Raw genomic sequence first — 25,715 nt, forward strand, 5'->3', positions numbered from 1 at the left:
ATGTCCTAGGTTCTGGGCTTGAAGAATGAGCTAGAACAGCTTAAGAACAATTTGACGAGTAAAAGTGATGAGCTCCTGCAGCTGAACTTAGAATTAGCTCTGCAGAACAGGCAGCTCAGTGCCAGCGTCCATGAGCTTTCTGTCAAGAATGCCGATTTCCAGGTAACCCGAGCAGGGCCCTTTGTGCTGGAGCACAGCTTGGCCTGGCTTGGCCCTGTGCCCTGCTTCCATGTTGGCCAGGCATGGGGGGAGTGGGGGGTGGGGCATGGCCCAGGCCAGATCTTGGCTCTGGAATCTCTCTTCTGGGGAATTGTGAGCAGATCACTCACTTCTTAGGCACTGGCGACCTCATTGGGTTGTCCTGAGGAAGGTGCGATGTGGATTTTATGAAGTTGTAAATGATTCCCATAATCAGAATCGAGGTTGGTATTTAACATTAAGGACACTAATTGGGTCCACTAATTTTGGTATTTTGCTGTCAGTTTTTAATTGTACTTTTAATCATACACAGACTTAAGTCTGTGAGGTAGAGAGAATTAATTTCCTGAGACATTTTGTATTTAAAGAAATCAGTGTATGTGTTATGTGGCCCCCCAGAGGGGGTGATAAGAGAAACAATCTTTTGTCGAGTGCCAGTGGGTAAGTGTTGGGTAGGGGTATTGGGGCAGGAGATTGGTCAGGACAAGATACAGTGCTCTGTTCAAAAAAGAACAGCATAATTAAACTTCTGAAGCAAAATCCAGAAGCAAAGGTGATCCCTGATTTCCCTCCATAGCCTGTGCTTGGGAGGACCTTTGGGTAAGTGTCATGGTATGGGTCATGTCCTTTCTTTCCTGATGTTTCCATGTGTTCTCAAGGCTACAAAAAGGCCTTAAATTTGGGACTTTCAGAAACTGTGACTGTTTTTACTGGAAAAACAAGTGGTTGCCCTGTTCGTAAGTATGTTTGTAGAAGTGTGTTTCATAGTCTTCTTTATTATTCTTAGTAAGAACAGTATGTTCAGTGAAATGATCTCGGTTTCATTGAACAAATCTGAATTAATTTTATAGAGGTGAATAATTCAAAGTGTGTGATAATTGTTTTTAAAATAGCAGGTTGGCGTGAAGCATACAGTCAACAGTTAATAAACATTTATTAAGCACCTACAGGTACTTAAAGAACCAGGCACTGTGCTAAGTTCTGGGGATACAAATGCAGTCCCTGCTCTCAAGGAGCTTACAGTCAGATATCCTGAAGCTAGCTGGAAAGCCACAGTAGGGGTAGGGGAGAAGCCAAAGGCGTTTGCAGTGAGAGCGTTGAGCAGCTGGGTGGGAGATGACGTGGGAGTCCTGGTCCTCTCCTTCGGTGGTCCAGTCAGTGGCAGTGGGCGCCGAGGAGGTGTGAGTAGTACTCCTGCTCGACATCCCTGTGGTTTGGTTGAGACCAGTTGGAACTTTTTGAGAGAAGCTCTTCCCGGCCCTTGGTTGATGATGGATGGGTCGCAGTCAGATATGCGGAGAGCCGTCGTGGCTGAGCGCCCCAGAGCCGGGTGGGGCTACCTCGGGCACTTGTGGCCCTGTGCTCACCAAGGTGTCTGTGCTTTGCCATCTGCTTGGCGGCCGTCTCTGGCCTTCCTGCGTCCTTCCTGTTGGGTGGCGGTGCACACAGGCTGACCTGACAAGGTGTCCTTCATGTGGACCTGGCCTGACAGTGCGAGTCAGCATTTTGTCAGACCGGTTGGTTGTCTCTGAAGTGCTTTGGGGTTATTTGTACATTGTTGCCAGGCCCACCTGGTGAGTGTCTCGGTCTCAAACCTCACCGAAAGCTTGACGTTTAAGGTGCTCCAACAGCTCTGTCTTTGATTTTCACAGGCATTTCTACAAAGCAAAGAAAAGGAGATTGTCTCTTTGAATGAGCAGATTAAGGGATTACAGCACGAGGTAGGGCATACGGGGAGCTCAGGGTGACTTCTGTGTTATGCTCATGTCCAGAGTCTGGAGTCTCCTGGGAAGAGCAATAGGGCTTCTGGGATTGGGGTCAACAGGCAGTGAGGCTCCAGAGATGGGTCACCATGGTTCTCGTCTCTGGCCTGAGTAAGATGCTTAGGAAGTGATGGAATCCTGGGGCTCAGAGACCTCAAACAAAGAGCCATGGGATGGCCTGGCCCTCACTGACGCTGCTGATCTGCCATGGGTGGTGGGATAGCAGATGGGATGAAGGAAGATCTCTTAGACCCCCCCCCAAAAGTAGCTCGGGAACTTGGCCGGGGAAGAGCTCCCCTGCTGGCCCCCAGAGGATAGTTGCAAACTTCCTGCTGAAATCCCACATTCAGTCATTGTTCGTGGATCGCTGTCCTCCTGCCAACCTCCTCAGAAGCCCTTTATCAGACGCAGTTCATTTCTCCATGTGGAAGGGGAGGGATTTAGTGCCTGGCTTCATTGTGTTTTCATTTCCATGGTCATCCACACCAGGGCTCATTTCACCACAAAGGTTCTTTTAAGAGGACCTGATTAGTAGGTGACAGGAAAACACAGTCAGAGCATGCAAAGTATTCTCCAGTCTTGATTCCTTCTCCTCGGTCCCCAGGGTGCCTTTTCTCTAGATATGTTTGGTTATCCTCAGCGAGGGTAAGAAACACAATCCTTGCCACGTGTAGCAAAAGTGAGCAGCTCGTTTCTGTCACCTTTCCAGCACTGTAGACATTCAGACTCCGGCGGGCTCTTTTTTGAGGCCGGAGAGCTAGTGTTTGTGTCTCTCCTCTTGTAAGTCAAAGTTCTTCTCACCCTCCTGCTGTTCTTCACCTTCTCCTTGCTCTCAGTATGGCCTCCCCTGCCACAGGCAGCCTGTGCCTGGGAGGACCCCGATTTGCTCACTTCCTCTTCCTCTTCCTCGTCCTCTGTCTTGGCCTTTCTCACACCTCTTTTTCCTTAGACCCTTGTGGACTGAACAGCTCTCAGGCACCCCGTGGACTGTGTTTCATTGGGCTATACCCACTACATTCCCCTGTCAGAAGGGCCCGGGTCTCTTTCCCTGACCTTTGGGAAAGGTGACGTCCAGGTGTCCTTTTGAGTTGCTTAGAAGCCCATGATCCAAGAGTAAGGAGCTCAGCTATTTCCCGTGTTTAACTGGCCTGTGCGATGTGCTTTCTACTCAGGTAATGAAAGACGGAAGCTCTGAAACAGAGGAGCTAAGAGCTGTGATTGAAAATTTGCGTGAGAACCAGGAACGGTTAAGAAGGGAGAATCTGGAAGAGGTGGAGCAGCTGCATGAAGTCATTGAGAAGCTTCAGCGGGAGCTTTCTTTCCTGGGGCCCGTGGTTCATGAGGTCAGTGACAGCCAGGGTGACTCGGATGGCTCCCAGGCCGAGAATCTGCAGCGCGAGCTCCAGAAGGGCCTCTTCGGCACCGACGCCCAAGCCGACCCCCGCGTGAAGCAGCTGCAGGAAGACCTGGAGGAGAAGGAAAGCCAGTTCCGACTGCATGTGGAAGCCCTTGAGCGGGACCTGCAGAGCGTCCGCACGGCTTCTGCAGAGCAGCTGGGCCTGCTGAGGTGCCAGCTGTCTCTGAACGAGGCAGAGGCCAAGCGGGCGGCCTCGCACTCCCGGCACTGGAAGGCTGCCTTCCTCAAGAAGGAGGCCGAGGTCAGTGCTCTGACTGAAGAGAAGGACGCGTTCCTGGCTGAGCTGGAGGTGCTCGCGGCGGCCTGCTCTCACCTGGAGAGGGAGCTGGAGAGGCGAGATGTGCCGGGCTCCCAGGAGCCTCCCGAGCTGTGGGTGCTTCGGGCTCAGTGCGTCGGCCTGAACCTGAAGCTGCAGGCCCTGAGCCAGAAGCTGGTCACTTACCAGACGGCGCTCGATCAGCACAGGGCCTGCGGTCCCCGGTGTCAAATGCAGATTCAGAAACACTTGAAGGAAGCGGAGGCTCTCAGCCCGCCCAGGACATGGGGGCCCGGGCGGCTCTTGGCCAGAGCTTCCACTCTGGAGGGTCATTGCACTGGTTGGGTCTCTAAAGGAGGACCTCGTGCTGCACCTGCCACAGAGGAGTCTAGTCAAGATGTGGGGCCGTGGCGGCTGCCCGCTGTTCCCCAGGGGCAGCGTGGTGATGGCTTGGTATGCATTGTGTGAGAAGAAATCCCATACAAATGAAGGCAGGCAGGCATCTCAGTGCTCTGAGATACGTTTTTCCGTTAGTGTGGCTGGGCTGAGGGATGTGGCCTGGCTCATCCTGGCCCTAGGCTTGCCAGAGGTATGAGGAGCAGCCAGGTCTGCTTTCTGTGCAGCAGACCCTATCTAGCGATTCTCTCTTCCTGAACTGGCTTCTTCTCTCACTCTTCCCTTCTTCCTCATCTGGGCAGTAGGAAAAGGCTGGTGCTGGAGGGACATTGTTTACAGGGCAGTGGTACCCCAGCTTGGGTCACTGAGGCTGAAGCTGGCCCAGGGATGTGGGTCATTGTAATGGAGCTTCAGGTCAGGCCTGCTCTTCATTTCTTTGGCCTTTCAGGTGGCCTTGGGGCAGAGGGGAGCTGACAGACTCATACCTTCAGGGCTTTGCTTTTGGTCCAGGGTGGGTAGTCCTTGCTTGAAGCCAGCCTGCCCCAATAGAGCTTGTGATCCGCTGGGAGATAGCCGTGGAGCGCCCTGCGGGGGCCCCTACCCCCACCCCAGCCCCCGGCTTTCCCACACAACAAGGAGACCTAGGGAGGGTAGGGCATGGAGGGCCCTTGAGTGTAGGCCCAGCACAACACGTAGGACCTTATACACAGGTGGAGGCATCATTTGCTTTCTCTCATTCTCTTATCCAGTTTCTTAGTCCAAGAGCTTTGGTGTCTTTAAAATTTTTTAAACATTTTCTTTAAAAAAGAAAAACAACTTAAAATTCCTGATTTTAAAACTTTTCTAAAAATAAGCTTTTCAGTTGTAATTGATGGTGAAGCCCAGCTCAGCCTGGCAGAATTCAGACCCTGTAGAATGAGGTCTGTGTCATTTACTTATTAATTCTAGGTCAGAGCTGATGTCTGTGAAAGAGAGAGTTCTCTGACTGGGCAGCTGCAATCTGAGGCTGCGTTCTCCCTTTCTGAGCTCCCGCTCACCTTTTCTCACAAGCTTTTCTTCCTCATGAGCAGGGGGTAGGGAGCATCCTGACCATAACCCGGCCGACACACCCTCTCAGGGGACCTGTTGCTCTTTCCCGTGTTTCAGCTCTTTTGTGCCCACCTAGACCATTAGCTGCTCATCCCTAGTTGGGTCTTGAACAGTGCCTGGCCCAGTGGGATGCACTTAGTCTATGCCCTCGGGATGTGTGCTCTGTGTGGGCAAGGTGAGGAGCCCTCAAGGGCGCAGCCCAGACTAGTGGCTGACGATACCTAGAACTTGTGTGTTGTCCCACAGGCCTTGTGCTCTGGCCCAGCTCCTCTTTTGGTGAGAGAATTGATGCCGCCCAGGTTCTTTCCTTATCACAGTGTTCGTTTTCATATTTATTTTAGAGTCTAGTTGAGGAGCAGTCATTCTCTGCTAAAGACCTAGTGATATGCAAAGAGGCTGGTCTCCAGAGGAAAGAAAATGTAATTTCAGTCTTGACAGTCTGTCAGAAACAGCTGGAGTCTGAGCTCATCTTTATGAAAAATAAGATGGAGTTGAGTAAAGAGGACAGCAGCCAGCTTTTAGGAGGAATGAAGGTACCTCAGGGGCAAGGCCAAGGAGGAGCTTTGACCTCTTCACCTGACCTCCTTGGGTGGGGAGGGGGCAAAGAGAGAACAGGCACCTATTATGTGCCAGGCACTGTGCTAAGTGCTTCACAAATATCCTCATTTGAGCATCACAACAGCCCTGTAAGGTAGGTGCTATTATGATCCCCATCATTTTACACTAGAGGAAACCGAGGCAGACAGGTAAAGTGACTTGCCCAGGGCCACGCATGCTACTAACTGGCTGAGGCCAGATTTGAACTTGGGTCTTCCTGACTCTGGGCCCAAAGCTCTCTCCACCTAGAACCTGATGGATCTGTTGTGATTCCTTGTGGTTTTTGTTGAGGTGACTGTTGAGTCATTCTGTTAGAAGTAGAATTACATGACCTAGTAGGTGAATATGGGCAGCACGATTGTGGCAGAGGTGGGGAATGCCCAAATGATGGGAGGACGAGGCCAAAGAGTGGGGAGTGACGGGCTTGGGATGCAGGCCAAGGGGGCGAGCTGCAGGAGTGTCAGGGAAGGGCAGGGGGGAATCTGGGGAATGTGATGTCTCTTCAGTGGAATCTCTGTGATAAGAGTATACCAGTTACAACTGGGATCAGGCAAGGGGGACATGCAGAAGACAGATGTTCTGATTGTGAGTCAGAGTCGTGTCAGAGAAGAAGTCCTAGAAGCAGTAACTGCAGGAGACAGAATGATCGGCATGAGACAGCAGGTCAGAACTTCTGGGGTGGAATGAACATTGTCCTCAGAGGAAAACTTTACTTCTGAAAACATATGTGAACAAAGTAGAAAAAAGAGGATAAATGAACCAAGCTTTAGTTTGAAGGAGAACTAGAAAATTAATCAAATAAGCCCAGAAGAAGAAATCTTAAGTTAGAGGAAAAATTAGTCAAAGAAAACATTTCCCTCTTGGAGGTCTCCCCGCCTCCCCACTCCATTCAGACTTCTTCCCTTATTAAATCTGAATCCTGTGTGTAATCTTTGCCGTTTTCTTGGTCTGTCTGTGCTTGTGGGGGAGAGCATTAGCTAAATTTTTTGGACCTGTTTCTTCACTTTCTGAAGTCCTTTCAGCCTCTGGGAGCAGACGCTCACTGGTGGTTTGTCCATGTGAGCTCTTTAGAGAAATGGCAGAGCCGAGTTCTCATGCGGCGTGTCCCACTTGTGGCTTCGGTTGACCGAGGAAGCTGCTCTTTCTTCTGAAGTACCTCACTGATGGACTGATATTTGCATTTGGAAGGGTTTTTTGAGAAGCTTCTGCCTTTTTCAAAACTGAAGCCTAAATGTTGTTTGCTTAAAGCAGCGAGAGAACCTTTGGCCAAGAGTGCCAGGGTCAGGCCTTTGCTTTGCTTTTCTTTGATTGGAAATAGGAAAATCACACATCAGTTTTCACGAGAGTTTAGCTAGAAAAGTATATAGCTTTTTATTTAGTAATCTGCATGCCTTTTTCCCACCACAGATTCAGCAGAAACCAATGGAAAGTTATCAGCTGCACAGAGGAGATCTGATAACCCAAGTGAGACACATTCAAGAAAAGCTACATCACCTGATAAAGTCCATATCCCATGGAGACAGCAAAGACGCCGCAGGCTGGACACAGCTGCACCCGCAGGGACTTGCAGAGCCCCCTGCGTTGGCAAGCCCTCCCCAGAGACCTCCAAGGCGTGTGTCAAGGACAGCGCAGGGCCAATCACCAGCTGACCCAGGCCCTCCTTCCTCACAAGGGCCAGTCCCCAACGTCCTCTGCCACTCACGGGACTCAGCTCACAACACTCCAAGTCACGTGCCGCCAGGACAAGTCCGACACGAATTTAAGGTGGACCAGAGCCTGGATTCTTTTCCGAGCAGCCCCAGTGGAGACCTGTACGATGCCAGTCCCCTCACTCCCGATTGCTCCTACTGTGAAGAGCGAGCCCCGCCATTGATGAAAAGCCAGGATTCTCCCCCTCCAGATGGAGGCAGGTTTCCTCTTGAACCAGGTGAAGAGTCTGTACCCGGCTCGCCTTCCTCAGCATGCAGCGCTGAGAATGGGTCGCAAGATGCAGAGCTCCCGGACACCATTCAGCACTTCAGAGATACGATCCTGGACATGGACTCCTCCTCGCTGGGCTCCCCGGAGCTGGTCAGAAAAGACTTCACACTAGAAAGTCTGCCCAGCATCCACCTGACGCCCCTCTCGCAAGCCGCCGACCTTCAGAGCCCAGACTTGGCTTGGCGGTCCTTGGCTCTGCAAGATTCCTTAGGATGCTTGGGTTATCCTGCTCTCCCAGGGCTGGGAGCGGCCCCTCTGGCTTCCCAGCCTCTGTCTTGTAGGGAAAGATCACAGCCCAACGCCAGCCATGACATCGAAAGGAGGATATTGGTAACGTATACCTTTTTTTCTCCTCTGAGCCCATTTCTGTGTCCTGAGGGACAAAGGGGATTAAGACAAGCAGCTTGGTAGAGGAGGTGGAAAGTTGGCCTTGGGACCTGGCTTCCAGCCCCTTAGCCCTGTGCTGGCTGGGTTACTTTGGACAAGTTTTTCCCTTGTCACTGCCTCTAGTGGCTCTTCAAAACTGGTGCCTTGCAGGGAAATGGTGACTTGCATTGGTAGAGGGAGTGGCCTCACCTGGGAGCTCCCTGAGGTCTGGTCCCTTAGCTCTGTCCTCAGGTAATGTGACTTCAACATGTTTCCATGGAAATGGGCTTTTCTTTTCCTGCCCAGGGATCCCAGCTCCCCCATTATTAGTTCACCTCCTCGCTAGAGGTATTATGAAAGCAGCTTTTGAAACATGGCTCGGAGCCCAGCGGTCAACACGGTGTGTAGGCAAGCCTAGCTTTCTGCAGGTCAACCCCCAATTTGTTGTCCTCTGGGGAGATGTGTTTAAATGGGCGTTTGGTCCTCAGGCACAGCTGTGTCTGATGCAGGTTGTCCAGGCTTAGGGGGCCAAGGCTTGAGGAGGGAAGGAGAGCTTTGTAAAGAATTGCTTTTGGCTGTTGAATTTGGGGAGAGCTTCATTTGTGAGAGCAGTGCAGAGGACTTGAAGGACATTCACCACTCTAGTGTTGTGGACGCAGGGAAATGAGCTGACTTTCTTCTCTCATGGACTGGAGGGTTCACCCTCGGTCTAAGTGAGGCCTGAGAGCCCATCTGGGATTGAGGCTGGGGAGTCGATTCAGTATGTGCACTCACGTCCAGTGCAGATGGTTTTGTCTTTTCAAGCTAACTCTGGGTTTATGGTTTTTTGAGCAGTATTTTAAAAACAATAACAAATCTTAAGTTCCACTTAGCAATGACTGAATGGCTAATAACTAACTGTCAGGTAGGTATTCATCTGTTTTTTCAAAATAAGTGCCTTTGGTTTTCTGATTGAGATTGGGAACTTAATACCTCTCCCAGGGTAGTGGGCATTTATAAGTGTGGGGTGTGACTAGGGTAGCTAGAAATCCACCTGTTTTGAATAGGACAAAGATGAAGACTTCATTCTAACAGCAACGGATTCTCAAGAAGACCTGCAGTCCAAAGTAGGCGGCTTAGGTGCGGACAGCGATGGACATGATGTCAGTGAGTTGGTGCTGCCCCCGGGCCTCCTCCTGCCAGCCTTTCCCCTGAGAAGGGCTCTAAGCTGGGGTGCTCCTGGGAGGTGGGGGGGCCCACATTCCCAATGGTGGTGACGGAGGTAGGGTCAGGCAGCGCAGCCCCTATCTGGCCAAGAAGGACTCATAGATGTCCCAAATTATCTTTAATGGTCGTTCGATCCACGAATGACTCTGTTCAAACAATAAACGTCTCCTTCCCACCCTTGACTAGAATGTGTGATTGGTGCATCTTTTGTGCCAGTGTGCCTTGGGAGCCTCCTCCTTGACCCCAGAGCGCTGCCCTTCTCTTGGCTGTGGAGACGCAGACCGAAGGGCCCCCTCCTGTTCACCAGCTTCTTAGGAATAGGCCTGCACGGGCTGGCCTGAGAGGTCACTTGTGACCGCTCTGACCTTCTGTTTTTGTTCTCTTTTAGGTAGTGATCTTTCAGATTTTCCGACAGACTAAAGCAAGATTCAGAAAGATCAAGACCTCCACATACCCACCTTGTGGCTTGTCTGCAGAAATCTGGAGTGGTTCAGAGGCCTTTCAGACCAATGAACGATAAGTTAGAAATGCATTCCAGACAGATGAAGGTAATCATCCTGAGGGGCTTGGGTATGTGAGTCCTGCCCAAAGCTGTCATGGGCACCATCACCAAGGGTCGTTACAACACCTGGCACAGTCCTCGATTAATGTCAAAGGGCCTAGTGTTGGGTTCCATATCTGGTGTCTTTCCAGAGTAGCCAAGCTTCCTCCCACACAAAAACACCCTGAGCAAATCTGGGAAAGCAACGAGTTGGGGGAGGCCCGCCCTGGAGGCCAGCAGTCAGGGGCCATGGTGTCCATCTGCCTCCTTGGGTGTGCCAGCTGCTGAGCCGAGGGGAGCATTAGTGTCTCTGAGAGGAGCAGGAACAAGGGAGGGTGGCATTGGCTGTGCCCTTGGTGCCCATCAGCTCTTGTCACTGGTGGACAGGGCAGTGCCAGGCATCATGACATCAGCAGTGATAGGCCCAGACCCAGAGGCACCTGGCTGCCTATTCAGCTTTGCCTCTGGGTGCAAAGAGGCCAGGAGGCTTTGGAATGTGATTCAGGTTATGTGGCATAAAAGATATAGCAAATATCCCAGACCAGGATGGAAAAAAAGGTGCCCGCCCATCTCTCCTCCTGATACTTAGACCAGGCAGAGGTTTCCCCTGGGTGTGACCCAATTGAGGTCTCATTGAATGGATGACTGAGTCCCTGACCTCTCTCTGAAGCTTCTGGTCTGCAGGGCTTGCTGCCTCTGGGACCTCAGCCAGCTGACCCCCTTCAGAACAGGGTTTGGGGTCGGAGGACCTCCTCATTTGTGAAGCCATCTGGGGAGTCTTTATTGCATAGTGTGGTCCGAGGTAGAACTGTGTAATACGGGCCTCCCCCCTGCCTCACGGGGCCTGAATGGCTTTGCCTCGCTGCGGTCCCAAACCCACCTGAATGACATGCATTTGTTCAAGGCGTGGGCTGGATAAGTGCGTTCCAAAGATGGAAGTGGAAAGGAGCTTTTTTGCTTTGCCGTTTACTGGGAGCAGTGGAGCATCCTTTCATGTCAGACAGATACCTGCCACACTTCTCCAGTGCCCAGAGAGCCAGTGCCTTGGGTTTCTTGCCCGGTGCTGCCCTACTAGGGGTGCTTGGCCCGACTGCTCCCTTGGCATGGGCCCCGAGGGCCCCGGCAGGTCCAGCAGCAGGCATGGTGTCTGTCTACCACATGTGGCTCTTTGGCTCTGCTTGTTTCCAGCCTTGAACACACAGTCTTCTTTACCCTTGGCAAGGGGGCGTGGAGAGAAATGCAGGCTTGGGCGCAGGAATACCCGGCAGCCTGTCCTGCTCCTGAGCCTTCCTCCCTGTGACCCAGGGCAAGTCCTTTGCCTCTCTGCGTCTTGGCGTCCTCATCGGCCAGATGGGAATGACATTATCTGTCATGCCTGTAGTGGGCAAAGGGCTGAGGAGACCATGGATGCAGGGTTGTGCTCTAGCAGTATTAGTTATGAGTAGTATTTTAAGCAGTGGTAATCATCATGAGAATGCTAGTAGTTGAGGCAGCCCCGCCTAGTGGAAGGAGGACCTCAGTTCAGATCTCTACCCTGACACCTCCAGGCCATGTGACCCCAGGCAAGTCCCTTAGTCTTTCATAATGTCCAAGAAGGTCCGAGGCACCTGGTATAGGGTGGGGATCTCCGTGTTCACAGAAATCCTCCTGGCACAGGGTGGCTGACTGTGAGGCGAGAGCCCAGGCCTGGGCCCCCCGGGACGTATCGTGGGCTGTAATGGGGAGGCGTGATGGGAAGTCAGGAAGAGGGAGTGTGCCAGGATGCCTTGGCGGAACCTGCAGAACACTTGCAGGCAGGCAGGTGGCATGGCCCCCAAGGGATGGCTTAGGCAGAAGCCCGGTGTCGGGGAATGCGGAGATAACTTGGAGTGGCCTGGAATTTACATTTCATCTCGGAGACAAGAGAAAGGGAGGAGAAAGGGAAGAAGCGTTTAGAGAGTGTCGACTGTGTGCCGGGCACTGGGCTGAGCTCTTTCCAGCAAACACGCCTCATCTGATCCTGGCGACGGCCTGGGAGGCTGGTGCTCTTGTTGTGCCCACTTTACAGTGGAGGAAGCAGAAGCAGGCAGAGGTTACTTGTTACTCGTCCAGGGTCACGCAGCCAGGCAGTGTCCAAGGCTGGATTTGAACTCGGGTCTTCCTGACCACAGGCCCGGCTGCTTCAGACAGACACTGGGTGCCTGGCATCCCCTCAGTCAGGAAGCTTTTGGAAGGACCCTTTGAAGGCAGGCAGATGAGTTTGGAAAGACTTTGGTGCAGGAGGGGCAGGGGGGGGACCAAAGCAAGGTCATCAGAATGCAGTGGGGATGGGTTTGGGAGAGGCCATGAAGCAAGCCAGTGGGCAGAGGTGGCAAGGGTGGTGGTGGGCCACAATGAGTCTGACCTGCCTCCTCTCAGTAGTGATGCCACAATCCACTGAAATCGACAAGGATAGGGGGAGGAGGACAGTGCTGGCAGGACTCCCAGGGCTAGGGGGTGATCTACAGGGGGGTGCCGAGGAGCTAGACATCAGGGGGCAGAGCCTCAGCCAGGAGAGCCCAGCAGATTGGGGCGGGAAGAAACCGGTGACGGTTTCCCCAAACTCCTTCCTGGGAGTGATCTGAATGAGGAGGATGGCAGTGGGGAGAGAGTAAGAAGAGGGCATGAGAGAAGAGAGGGCTGAGCTTTGCACATGAGTGAGGACGAGGTGTCAGATGGGCCCCAAGGGGCACGAGTGGGTGTGGGTTATGCTTTCGAGGCCTGATACCTGGGAGCCCCCAGAGAGGGCAGTGGCCTGAGAGCGAGTGAGCAGGAGCGGCATTAGGAGGACAGTTTGGCCATGGCAGTGGGTGCAAGGGGCCGCGGGGCCTCATCTGGTAGGAGGCAATGAGGACATGAGAATAGTAAAGGGGTGTGTGTCAGCCCCAGAACAGGGGCTCGAGGTAGATGGTCCAGAACCAGGAGAAGGGCCTGGGAGGTGGGCTGGAGGGTGCTGGGGGTGGGGGAGAAGGTGACTGAGGAGAGATGATTCTCTGTTGAGGGGTGGCTTGGCCTTGCCACCTACCTGGGACAACTTCTGGGGTTGTGGGGGAAGAGAGGAATGTGTGTAAGGGGAGGGGTGTAGCAGCTGGGGTGTGAGTATGAGTGTGAAGGGGATGCGTGTGTGAGTGTGCAGGGGAGTGGGGGTGTCGCAGCAAAGGTGTGAATATGATTAGCCATGGAAGCGTGGGGGCACATAAGCATGTTGTGAGTATATGCAGCCACAGGTGTGGGGGCGTGTAAGCATGTGAGGCAGTGTGGCAGCAGAGGCGTGTCTTCTTGGCAGCTCCCTTTGTCCTCTCGTACATGGGGCATGTTGGCTGGCCAAGAATCGTTCCACTTCTGTTCCTGCCCTAGGTCAGTCGATCAAGGGTCTGCCGTTTTCCAGAGGGGCCTAGCAGGAGTGGGGAAGGGAGGGAATGCGTTCATCCGGTGCCACTGGGTCAGAGAGAAGAGGGGGAAGCAGTGCCCCAGTAGCTGGCAGGGCCGGTGCCATCCTCTGCAGCCTGGCCGCATCTGAAGCAGAGCTGCTGTGCCCTGGTCAGAAGAGCCCCACTGCCTGACGGTTCAGGAAAGCCATGTTGGGTGCATGTCCACTGCTAACGCGCCATCCTCTGTTTGGCCCTTAGGCGCTGCTGAAGATGGTGTGTGATGAGAGCCAACAGATCTTGGTCTTGTCCAAAGCTGAAGCCTCTGGCCCGGAGCTGGGCAGTGAGCCGCTGCACACGCCCCTGGATTGCTTTCAGAAGGAGAGGCAGGGCTTGCTGGAGGCTGTGCAGGCCCTCAAAGACCATCTCACCAAAGTGCCCTCCAGAGGAGAGAAGGTCAGGCTGGGACAGACAGGGCTGGGGAAAACATCCCCTGAGGGGAGGGGAGGAGGAAGGGGGGGCCGGGGGGCCGGTGCTGTGGGGATGGTGTCTGTCTGCCTCTGCCCAGCACCAGAGCCCTCATGGTGCTCGTGTACTATGACCACCCCATTGGCCTGAGGCATGACTTCAGAGGAAGGGAGTTCATTTGTTATGAACACAGAATATGTAAGGAGGGATAGGAGCAGGTGGGGCCGGTATCCAAGTGGTAAGAAAAGCTGCTTTTCTGGACTAGCCTTAAGGTGCCTCCTGGCTTTGTTCTCTTGGGGTTTAGAACCAGACAAGTAAATTTGGGTGCTGTGTGTGTGTGTGTGTGCGCGCGCGCGCGTGCGTGTGCATGTGCGCATGAGACCATCCCTGCTCTCAAGAGACTCTTTTCTAATGGGGGACATTCCATGCCCTGTCTGAGGTCCTTAGAGTAGAGCTGTGCCCATGCCCCAGGGGCCTTTGGTAGGGCAAGTCCTGGGCTATCTCTGGTCATCTCTGGTGGGGGGCAGGGTGGTGGTCCACCCAGGAGGCCCCTTTGGAGGCCCTGGCGATCATCCCCCCTGGGAGGCCTGGGTTTTGAGGGGAAGCTGTCCTTCTTACCACACTACGGGTTTTATTTCATGTTGAAGGAGCCTTTGGACACGGGCTTTGACTGGGGAGAATTTCTGCCCGCCATCCAAGAAGTCCTGGAAAAGGAGCGGAACGTGCTCAAAATAGAGCTGCAGTCCAAGCTATGCAATCTGGAGTCGGGAGATGAAAGGTCCCTGCTGGAAAAGCTGGAGGACATCGTCAAGGAGCAGGTAACGGCGGGTGGCAGACAGGCTCGTGGCCTCTCCTGATTGGGGTGGGGGGCCGGGCGGGCAAGACTCTTCCTGGGTCCTGCGGGCAGTGTCACGGTGGCACTCATTCCGCCCTGGCTCTTTCCCCAGGGAGAACTGCAGAAGAGAACCTTAGAGAATCTGCATCTGAGTGACCGGAGTGGCCTGTTGGCCGAGATCCAGGCCTTGCACGCCCAGCTCCGCATGACCCATCTCCAGAGCCAGGAGAAGCTGCAGCAGCTCCACGAGGCCCTCACCAACGTCAAGGACCATGGCAGCAAGCAGGAATACCAGTTCCGGAGGCAAAGTGAGGGGGTGGGACGTGGGTGGGGCCACGTATCCCGCCACGTGGGTGTGGGTGGCGCTGCACCTGCCTGGTTTGACCTATTGCTCTGCTCCCTACCTTCCCCCCAGTTGAGTTGCTGGAGTATAAAGTCGAGCAAGAGAAATGCCTAGTGAGGGACTTGCAGAAGACTCTTGCTGAGGAACAAGAGAAGGGGACAGAAAGCCAGAAGCTTCTGCTGGTGGCTCAGAACACAGCACAAGGACTCAAGTCTGAACTTGAAGGATGCAGGCAGGAGAAGGAGACCCTTTCCCAGTCCCTGAGAGATGCCCAGCAGGAGGCCGGCCACCTGAGGTAGAGGCATGTGTGGGCATGTGGCTGGGGGAGGGGCCCTGGAGGGATCTGCTTCTGCCAGCACTGCGGGGTCCTTAAAGACAGGTGCTGTGAGGGCCTCCCCGCTCTTGTCTCCAGAGCTTCCCACGAGGTGGGCCCGTTCAGCTGGACCCCCTTCAGCTCATCCTCGTCCCTCTGAAAGTGTGTTGCCCAGAGCAGCGCACAGGCCTGAGCCCCGGATTGGTGTGGACAGGGCCGAGGGCAGCAGGAGCGCAATGGCCCCGGGCTGGGACCTCTTGCCTCTGTGCAAACAGCTGAGGTCATGGGCTTGGAGGACTCCCTCCCATCACCTTGTTAATGCCTGTGCCTAATAGCATGCGGCCACATGGTTGTCTCGCTCCACATCTCTGCATGATCCTTTACTATACCTATTAGGTAGTAGTCAGTGGATAAGCATTGATTAAGCACCTTCTGCATACCAAGTGCTGGGATGAAAAGACAGGCCAAGAAAGGCCCTGCCCTTGAGGAGCTCACAGTCTGACGGAGCTCCCTCCCGAGGCTGAGGAGAGATCCCTGAGGGACAGAAAAGATGGAAGGGACACCCCCAGTTAGTGGGTGTGGCACGATGCACGCCTGAAAATTAGCCAAGGAGACGGGGTGGGGGGACTGGAGAGTGGGAGAACCAGGGGAGGATGACATCACCAGGAGCCCAGAATGCCAAGCGCCTTAGATTTGGCATGTGAGGGGGCCTTTGGGGAGGGCGGCAGGCAAGGAGCACAGGTGACTTGGGAGGGTGGGCTGTGGCGTGAAGGAAGGAGCTGCAGGAGCCCTGATGGTGAGCTGAAGACCATCAGAGCAGTGGGAGTGGAGATGTCTTCCCTCCTTCTCCCTGCCTGGGGTGGCTGCCCCAGGATTCTGCCCCCAAAGCTCCCCTTCTCCACCCCGCTTTGCGAGCAGGCCTTCCCTGTGCCCTGTCCATCCTGATGCCTTCTGTCTGCAGAGCCAGTCAATCCCCCTGAGGCACCGCGCAGCCCCAGGCTGGCATGGATTGGCAGTCCTGGACCTTTCCAGCCTCTCCCCTCTGAGCTTTCTATGCTGCGGCTCATAAATGCTTGTTGACTGAGAAAAGGGAAATCAGGTGGGGAGGTGTGAGGAGAACCAGGCGCAGGTGCGACAAACGCGGAGGTGGGTGGTGGGGTCCACGACTCTGGGGAAAGGGGAGAATCGGAACATGAGACTGTGCCAGGTGGGTGTTGTGGACAAAGTGGTCCTTGGGCTGAGTGATGCTTGGGCTGGACAGGGGGCATGGAACCTGGTGAATGTCCTCAACACCGGATGGAAATCACTAGAGCTATTTAGCCCGGGGAAGAGAAAACCCAGCTGCATGTAGGGACACGCAGGCTAGCATGTACTGTCTTCAAGGTCCGTGGGCTCTGGACTAACTGAAGGTGCCCGTGAGGAGTCCAGGCAAACGAATCCCCATGTATGGAATAGAACGGTGGACATAATTGGTCTAGAGCGAGAAAGAGGCCTCAAGAGCCCCTTCTCCTAATGTTGACTAAGAACAAGAGAGAGTCGGCCTTTGGGGCCTTTGTCCGTGCTGGTGTGCTCACAGCAGGGGACGGGTTCCTGGAGGGAAGTTGGCGCAGTGGGAGGAGTTTTGGACATGTTGGGTTTGAGATGCCCACAGGCCATACAGTTAGTAATGTGGAATGGGCAGGCAGGAGGGCGAGAAGGGTGGCTCTGGAGGTTTTGGAAATGAAAACTGTGAGATTCCCTGACGTTACCCAGAATGGGGCCTGGACCACGCTCCTCCATGTGGGCTGGGGCTCCGATGCTGACACAGACCACCCAGGGCGGGAAGGAAGGACACGGACTGGTTGGCAGAGGCAGCAGCTGCTGAGAGCTCCTGAGGAGAAGGGCTGAGGAAGGGCCTCGGGCTTGTCGGGGCCCCTGTTTCATCCGCTGTAGCTCACCATCTGTGATGCTTTCTTTAGACGCTGTGATTTAGCAGTTAGGAAATGTTCAGCAGCCCTGGAGGAGCTTGTCCAGGAAGGGTGGGATAGAGAAGTTATCATGATCTTTTCAGACTCTGCAGACAGGAATTGAATGGAATCTGGAAGTCTTTAGAATAGTTTTTTTTTTTTGGTCTCACAACGGGATTAAGTGACTTGCCCAGGGTCACACAGCTAGTGTTATGTGTCTGAGGTTGGATTTGAACTCAGGTCCTCCTGAATCCAGGCCCAGTGCTCCATCCACTGCACCACCTAGCTGCCCCCTAGAATAGCTTTTTAAGCTGAATAAAAATCAATGTGTGTGCTACAGCCGCCATAAAAAACTGGCATCTGTGGCTGTTTTCAGAGAGGCTCGCACTGCCTTGTGCTGGGGTCAGCCCCAGCTAGGATGCTTGTGTTCAGTCCTGGACGCTGTCTTTTAGGCAGAACCACAGGCTGGGTCCAGTGGAGGGTAAGGAGAAGCGTGGAGAGGCCTCGAGGCTTCCCCTTCAGGATCCATGGGAGGAACTAGGGACAGTCCAAAGGAGGAAGGGGATCGAGTTGGAGATATGACAGTTGTCTTCAAGAGTCATCCTGAGGAAATGGGATTATTAGCTTGGTTCCGCGTGGCCCAGGAAGGCAGAACCAGGAATCAAGGCTAGGAGTCGCAGACTCAAGCTTGCGGAGCTGTCTGAAAGGGGCCTTCCTTGATGGCCTTGTCGTGCCAGGTGTGTTGGGAAGGAGTTCCTAGTCAGGTAGAGTTTGGAGCGGATGGCTTTGGCAACATCTTCCCACTTTAGGCCTTTAAAGGATTATGAATTAGGAGAAATCAGAAGTGACAGGTTGTAGTATAAGACAGCAAAGGAAAGGCCAGGCCAGGCCAGAAAAGATAGGAAAAGAGGAAAGGCAGGCCAAGCCAGGCGAGTTAACAGTGACAGACATTGTGAGGTCAGGGCCTGGAGCATTGCAGGATTTGTGGGAGCTGCAGAGGGATTCTAGAGTAGGGTGATGGGCTAAGCTGAGGGTTCCAGATCCGGGAGAAACGGGGCAGCAGAGCTGGGACATTTCTAAAGGCTGTGCAGCCAGGAGAGAGTTGGCTTCTCTAACCCAGCTCTGGGTTTAGGTTTTGTTTTGTTTTGTTTTTTAGTGAGGCAGTTGGGGTTAAGTGACCTGCCCAGAGTCGCACAGCAGGAAGTGTTATGTGTCTGAGGCCGGATTTGAACTCAGGTCCTCCTGACTTCAGGGCCAGTCAGGGCCGATGTTCTATCCACTGTGCCACCTAGCTGCCCCTTTTGGGTTTGTTTTTAAGTTTGGCACCGGCCCTGGATTCAGGAGGGCCTGAGTTCAAATCGGACCTCAGACACATAACACTTACTAGCTGTGTGACCCTGGGCAAGTCACTTAACACCATTGCCTAGCCAAAAATAAACAAATAAATAAATGAACAATTGGCACCGCCAGAGCACCCAGAGTGTCGGACAGAGCCAGTGGGTAGGGAAGGAGGCAGCGTGGGCAGCCACGGGCACAAGAGGGAAAGGAAAGACAGGTGAGGGATGGGGGCAGTCCTGAGGAGTCGTAAGGAACAGAGCGAGCTGAGTGCCTGCGGCCGCGGCTGCTCTGCCGGGGCTCGGCCTGGCTGTGCCCAGGCCAAGGCTGGTGCTTGTTCTCAGGCCGTTAGACAGGGAGCTTTGCACCATCTGCCGTTGGGTCTCCTTTTCCTAAAATGAAACATGGTGGTCCCTGTTCTTCACGCAGATCCCTGCTGGAAAGCAAAGAGCAAGAGCTGAAGGCAGCCCTGGACGTGCTGCAGGGCGAGAAGCAGAAGGCAAAGGAGCTGCAGGCCTTCGTGGAAGAGGAGCAGCGGCAGAGTCTGGAGAAGGACGAGCTGAAGTCCAGGACCATCGAGGTGGGTGTGCACATGGGGGGCCTGGAGGGAAGCTGGGGCGCCCATTCCCAGTCGCAGCCCCTGGACATCCAGGGACAGACGGGGCGGGGGGGAAGGCTTGCGGCAGTTGGTGGCTGGGGCATTTGTGGGTGGGTGTGACCGTGCCCGAGACTGACTGTGGGAGGAGGCCGAGGCGAGGCCGGCTGCAACAGTGGCCCTTCTTCTCCCCACACAGGAGCTGCAGGCTTCTCTGGACAAGTTGCGCAGCCAGAATGGGCAGCTTGCGGTCAGCCTCCAGCATGAGCAGGCTGAGAAGGACAACCTGAAAAAGGAGCTTCAAATCGAGTACTCGCGCTGTGAGGCGCTCCTGTGCCAGGAGCGCAGCCAGGCATGCGAGCTCCAGAGGGCGCTGGAGGTGGAGAGGGGCCGTTCGGCAGAGCTCAGCGAGGCCCTGAACCACGAGCGCCTCGTCACAGAGCAGCTGAGCAAGCGCGCAGGCGAGGCGTGCACGCAGAAGGAGGTACAGCTGCAGCACGCCTTTGTGCGCAAGCTGAAGGAGGAAAAGGCGCGGGCCGCCCAGCTCCAGGCCCTGCTGGAGGATGCCCGCCAGCAGAGCGTGGCTAGCCAGAAGCAGCTGGAGCTGGAGGTACAAATGCACAGCGAGGAGCTGAAAAAGGAGAAAGAGGTGAGTGCGCTGCTGCAGGCCTCGGTGGACGCCCTCCAGAAGCAGAAGCAGGAGCTGCTGTTGTATCTGGAGAAGGAGAGGGCCAAGCAGGGCAGGCTGCAGGCAGAACTAGAGCACTTACAGACCAGGCTGAAGGAAGAGGCCGGCAAGGAGGCCAGGAGGGAGAAGGAGAAAAGGCGTGAGGCGCAAGCAGAGGAAGACAAGGGCAAGAAGGGCAAGAAAGACAAGGAGAGGCTGGTGAGGCTCTCCTGCCCTGAGAACCCCAGGGGGCTTGGCAGCTGGCCCCTGCGGGGCCCTCTGCGCCCCACCTCCCTGCCTGGGGGGTGAGGAACACCAAGCTTTTGTTCTCTCGGGGGTACCCCACCTAGAGATGAAGGTGACTCCAGTACATGTGCACACTACAGTTAGGTGGGGGGCCGAGGTACATCAGGAAGATTCCAAGGACGGGGCACAGCCAGGGCAAAGGAAGGAGACTGAAATGGCAGAGATGTTTCTGTTGGAGCCTGTAGATTGTCAGGAGTCCCTGGATTTATTGAGGAGGTAGAAGGTGAACGATGGGATTGGGGGGACCGATGAGGGAAAACCCAGTGAGAAGCGATGAACTTGGGCACTGTCTCTGGAGAGAAGCAATGACGTGGACGTAGAAATGACGAGAGCGACTGATGCTTTAGCAATTTAGGGTGGTGGAGAGGATGAGGGGATGTCCGTCCTTCACAAGTAGAGGAAAATCCAAAAAAGGCTGGGTTTGGGGGAGAAAGTAACAAGTTCTGACGCGCTGGATTGGAGAATGTTCAGAAGAGACAGGGCCCGATGTCTGCATGAAGGAGCTGTCTGCGTGCAGCTGGTGGCTCAGGACCATGGGAGCTGGGAGGAGAGCAGGAGGGTGGTGACTGGGGGATGGGGTGCTCTCGTTGGGATTTTTATGAGGATGGTGGCAAGCCGGTTAGAGAGGGAATAGAATTCTCCTTGGTTGCTGCCCTGTGGACCTTTTGGAGGCATGAAATCATTAAATAAGCCCAGGAATTATGGGCCAGGGTCCTAGCTTACAGGAACAGTCTGTTGGAGACGGAAGATGGGAGGCAGCCGAGATGAGAAGGGGCAAACAGGAGGAGGAGATGGTGGGGGAGGGGATAGGAGAGGGCCCAGCACTGGGGGTGGGAGACGTGAGAGGTTTGGAGGAAAAGAACAGTCTTGCTTGCAGTCAGCTGGGGCTGGGTCAAGCCGAGATCATGTAGGCCCTGCCAGCAGTTTGAGAGGAGGTGAGGTGGGCAGTGGGAGCAAGGGCTTCCTGACCAGCGGAATCAGTTGGGACTTGTTGATTAGCATCAGTCGTCTTTGACTTGGACTCGTGGCCAGCCTTAAGGACTTGCTGGTGTGGCGAGATTTCCCAAGGCAGTGTGGCACAGTGCTGTGAGCACTAGATGGGAAGAGGACAGGAAGGGCAATGGTCCAAGGGCCTGGCTTTGGACCCTGCCTGTCTGTCACTTATGGGATTAGCTGTGTGACCTTGGACAAAGCACCCCCTTCTCTGGACCTCAGTCTGCTTATCTGTAAAATTGGAGAGTGGGGCTGGCCTGCTTCTGAGAGTCCCTTCCACTTCTGATTCTGTGCTCCCCAGCCAGCCACTGATGTGCCTCCGTGAACTTGGCCTGGTTTCAAGTATTAGCCCACACCCTGTGGCCTTTCCCTAGGAGGCTCGATTTGCCCAAGCTTGAGTCTTTTCCCTGCTGGAGTCCACGAGAGCCCTCCAGGGCTTTGGAGAACAGCAGATACTGTGTCTCAGACAAAGAGCCGGGCCCCTAGCCCCTCCCAGCGGCTGGTCCTCCCATCTGCATTCGGGCGCATCCTCTTCTCTGCCCTGTAGCTCCTGCAGCATCTGCTAGGGCAGGTTCTTGAATGTCTAGTGACTTTGAGGAACAGACTGAGAGCAGCGGGTGCAGCGTTCTGCACCCATGGCCCCCACCTGTGCTTCTCTCCTCTTTGGGGCCAGTCTCATTGTGTGCTGTGTTCAGTTGTCTCCTGCTTCTCTTGACTTCCCTCTGCCTCTTTGGCTCAGAGAAGCCTCCATGGCATCATTGGGCCTAGGTTTAGACTGGCAGGGGCCTTGCAGGCTTCTCCAGGCACCCATCTCTCCCCTGGGCCTGCTCCTCTAGGTTGTAGCTTTCATTCCCCAGACTTGGGTTCATCCTTGACTCCTCGTGCTCCCCTAAGGGCTCCCCGGTCTCTGAGCATCCTGGCCACCAGGCAGGACTTCACAGCCTCCTTCCTGCCTCCAGCTCCTCCCCATCTTCAGTTTCTTTCCCCTTTTAACTATTGTTGCTGTGCCAGACTTATCCTCCAAAAACACACCTTTGCCCATATGGAGTTCCTTCCTTTGGGAAAACCACAAACCAGTGGCTCCTCCACATGTTCAGAACAGGATGTCTTCTCGTCCAGGAGCTGCCTCTCCTGCCCAGCCATTGGTGCGTCCGTAGGCCCCCCTGTCACGTTGCTCTCGCTAGGACCTTTTTCCTTCCACTGCCGCACTGAAATGTCTGCTCAGTGGGCAGCTGTCTGGGCCAGCACGTTCTACCCAGTCTCTTCCCACCAGTGGTGGAACCAGACGTTAGTGTGGGGCCTGTGGCCCCTTTCATCGGGATCCTGAGCACACGTGTGGAAGCCGAACAGCAAACCCCGGTGACCATCGAGGGTAGAGGGACACAGGGTCTTTTTTGTGGGTTTTTGTGGGTCGTAATCAGGTTGGGAGACAGGTGAGGACCATACACTCAGTCATCCTGGTACATGCTGAGGGAATAATCATTAAGAAATTCTGGCTAAGAAAAGTATACGCCAATGTCCTGCAGACCCACATCCTCAGAGCACCCCAAGCCAGTCTCAGACCATTGGTGAGTGCAGGCGCTTCATAGCATCAGTGTTTGACTTCAGAAAGCCCTCCTGCACTCCTGCACTGTGCTGTGTGCGTGCATTTGGGGCACAGGGCTGTCACTGCTAAGGATATCAGGGCCTGGTTGTGCCAGGGGATATGAGCTCTCAACAGGCAGCCAACCGACAAGAGACTGGACTGTGCCAGGTCCTCGGTGTCGTGTTGAGAGCCTGCCGCCCCAGCGCAGCCAGTCATCTTCATGAAGCCCAGGCCTTGCCACAGCCTTCCCTTGCTCAGGACTTTGAGTCTGAGGCGCCAGGGGAGTCTCTCCACCATCAGGCTTTTCGGCCTTTTCCATCAGTCTGTCTCAGCACAGCTCTTGTTTCCGCCTGTCTGGGGTCTTGGCCTCCCGTCTTCTGCCCCCAGGCCTTTGCCCAGGCTGTCCACCTGCCCCTGGAACACTCTCCTTCCTCCTGGAATCCCTCTCTCCCTGACGGCTCCTGGGTCTCAGATGGGCGCCAGCCTGGCTGGTTCTCACAGGCCCCCTCCCTGCTAGGGGTCTGCTGAGAGGGTGGGCGGCTTGGGGCTCTTGATGAGCGTGTGTGTAACATGGCGCCTTCTTCTCATCTTGTGCTTCGAGGGCTGGCAGCGGGAGTTAGAGCTGCAGCGGCAGAGAGACGAGCACAAAATCCAGCAGCTGCAGCAGACGATCACCGAGCTCGAGAAGGACAGGGGCTTTGTGCCCAGAGCCTGGCAGGAGTGTGGAAGTGGGGCAGCCCTTCCCCCTGCCGCGGAGAAGCTGCTGGGGCATCACGACCAGCTGGAGCACATCCGGCAGCAGCTGCTGCACGTGCTTGGGCTTCTGACCAGCTTCATGAACCAGACCGTTAACAGGTAGGCCGTTTGTGACTGGGTAACGACATCCCTTAGGAGGCAGAAAAACTGGGGAACCTAAAGCTACTGGTGGTAGAAAATAGGGCCCCCTCGCCTCCCCCCTTACCTTGGGATCATTCCCTCAAACCCAGGGGAATGGGCCAGTTGCCCAGAGTGACAGGTTTCCCTGGGCCCCTCCTCAGTTGTGATGGGTCTGGGTTCTATTGTCTGTCTTTCTCTGAAGGTCAGCTTCTCTTTCCCTGAGTTCGTGTGCCCAGGCAGCCTGCAGGATGTGCTCGGATGGGTGCTAACGTTGTTGACGTGATTGTGATCGATGTCCTCACTATGCTGGGGGTACTGGAACCCGGATGGCTATTGGTCATTGGACTCTGAAAGCTAATTGCTTGATGCCCTGGGTTTGGGGATTTCTCCACCCATGAATGGAAGGCATTGGAATTTATCAGGCTGTTGTCATTACCGTTTTCAGTGTTTAAGAGGAATATTAGGGTGAGGCAGAGGCCTCGACAGAGATGACAGTCCAGTCCTTGAGCCTTCCTCAATGAGCAGTCACTTTTGACAGCTAACTGGGCAGCTGGTTCCCAGTCAGCCTTTGTAATCCAGCGTCTCTGTTTTATAATTTTTCTTTTGAGTTTTCAAGTAGGTTTATTGTTGCCTTTTGTTTTCACATCACAAGTCATTTCTGGAAATACATCATCTCACTAAAACAGCCTCTCTTATTTATAACAACGAAAAATGATCCAGCCAAATCACTCACGGTGCTGGCCGAATCGGACCGTTTTGTCACGTAGCTGTTTGGGCTCTTTCCCTCTGGGGCACAGAATTCTTCAAGGCCCTTTCTAGGGAGGTAGGCTCTTGCAAGTCTACATTTTTTAACGTCCTCTTCTCTTTTTAACAGAACAGTCAATGACTGGACATCATCAGATGAAAAGGCTGTGACATCTTTGCTGCTCACTCTGGAGGAATTGAAATCGGAATTAACGTCAGGCCTCCCTCAAGTAAGTCGGAGCCACAGTCCTTCACTGAACATGAGCGAGGCCCCCAGAGGGACGTGGGAGACATTTCTTTGCCCGCTGTCCTTTGATTCAGTGGCAGATCCGTAGGACGTGGGGCCTCAGGCTCCTTCCTCTCAACCCTGCGTTTGTCCTGCTTTGGAAACAAAAGGCAGTTGCAGGAGAATGGTGCTTTTCAGTCACCTGTTGTTTTTCTGTGGATGACTTTGTCATTTGTTGCTGCCTTAGGTTACTTAGGATCACTTCTGTAACAGAATAGTCCCATCCCTTTGGTCAGGCGCCAGACTGTCGTTCCTCTCTCTCTCTCTCTCTCTCTCAAACCTTTGCAGACTACACTCGCTTCTTGTGACAGAGTCCCGCAGTTCAGTAAGACTAAGACTGATGTAATAACTTCTTAAGAAAGTATGTTCAACATGTCACATGTGTAACACCCCCTCACCTCTTCTTTTAAAAAATTAACAGAAGTCTCTTTTTTCTCCCTCCCATCCCATTAGGGAAAAAAGAACCAAATTTCTTGTGATGTATGCATAGTTGAACCAAACAAATGCCCTAGGGGTTGGCTGCCCTCCCACCTCATGGATGGTCTTTGTGCTGAGCAGAGCTCCCCCTCCCCCAGTGTTCTCTCTTGTGCAGTCGGTGCTCCGTGTGCTGGTCCTCCCAGCTCTGCTCACTTCCCTCTGCATCGGTTCACACAGGTCTTTCCATGCCCATACCTCTTTGAGATCACCTTGCTCCCTCATCTCTTTCAGCACAATGATCCTCCTTCACATTGGTGTGCCAGATTTATTCATCCATTAGTTTCTAGTTTGTTGACACCAGGAAAAGGTTTGTTTTAAAAAATTTTTTTGTAGAAAGGATCTTTTCTGCCTTCTTTTATCGCTTTTGGGTATAGGCATAGAAGTCATATAACTGGGTCAGAGCGCCCTCACTGGTTAATAACTTTTTGTGTTTAATTCCAAATTACTTTCTGTCATGGTTGAGTCATTCACTAATCCATCAACAGTGTGTCGCTGTACCTGTTTTCCCACCATCCCAGCAACATTTGACCACTTTTGGTTTTTTATTCTCTCGTAGTCAGGGTTAGGAAGTAGAATCTCAGAATTTCTTTAATTTGCATTTGTCTGATTAGTGGCTATGTTTTCACGTGTCTAGAGAGAGCCTGGGTTTCTTCCTTGAGAATTGTGTGTTCTTCTGAGACCATTTAGCAGTGGCGAATGGCTCTTTTTCTTACAAGTTTGAATCATTTCCTTATATGTCTTGAAAATGAAA

The 25,715-nt window shown here is 53.9% G+C and overlaps 1 protein-coding gene across 1 annotated transcript in view; it reads left to right on the forward strand.

Moving 5' to 3' along the window:
• The window catches only part of PCNT (pericentrin), a 114,383-nt gene that overhangs the window by 71,235 nt on the left and 17,433 nt on the right, over positions 1 to 25,715 (forward strand). The window contains 15 exon segments of the mRNA XM_078154594.1: positions 10 to 162; positions 1,851 to 1,919; positions 3,134 to 4,087; positions 7,124 to 8,026; positions 9,109 to 9,208; positions 9,657 to 9,674; positions 9,677 to 9,816; positions 13,457 to 13,651; positions 14,311 to 14,481; positions 14,611 to 14,806; positions 14,914 to 15,136; positions 18,865 to 19,015; positions 19,230 to 19,679; positions 23,183 to 23,436; positions 24,332 to 24,431. Of these exon segments, the coding sequence (XP_078010720.1) occupies positions 10 to 162; positions 1,851 to 1,919; positions 3,134 to 4,087; positions 7,124 to 8,026; positions 9,109 to 9,208; positions 9,657 to 9,674; positions 9,677 to 9,816; positions 13,457 to 13,651; positions 14,311 to 14,481; positions 14,611 to 14,806; positions 14,914 to 15,136; positions 18,865 to 19,015; positions 19,230 to 19,679; positions 23,183 to 23,436; positions 24,332 to 24,431 (4,077 nt within the window).

Source organism: Phascolarctos cinereus, unplaced genomic scaffold, assembly GCF_003287225.1.
Source record: "Phascolarctos cinereus isolate Bilbo 61053 unplaced genomic scaffold, phaCin_HiC Scaffold_5;HRSCAF=322, whole genome shotgun sequence".
Lineage (NCBI taxonomy): Eukaryota > Metazoa > Chordata > Mammalia > Diprotodontia > Phascolarctidae > Phascolarctos > Phascolarctos cinereus.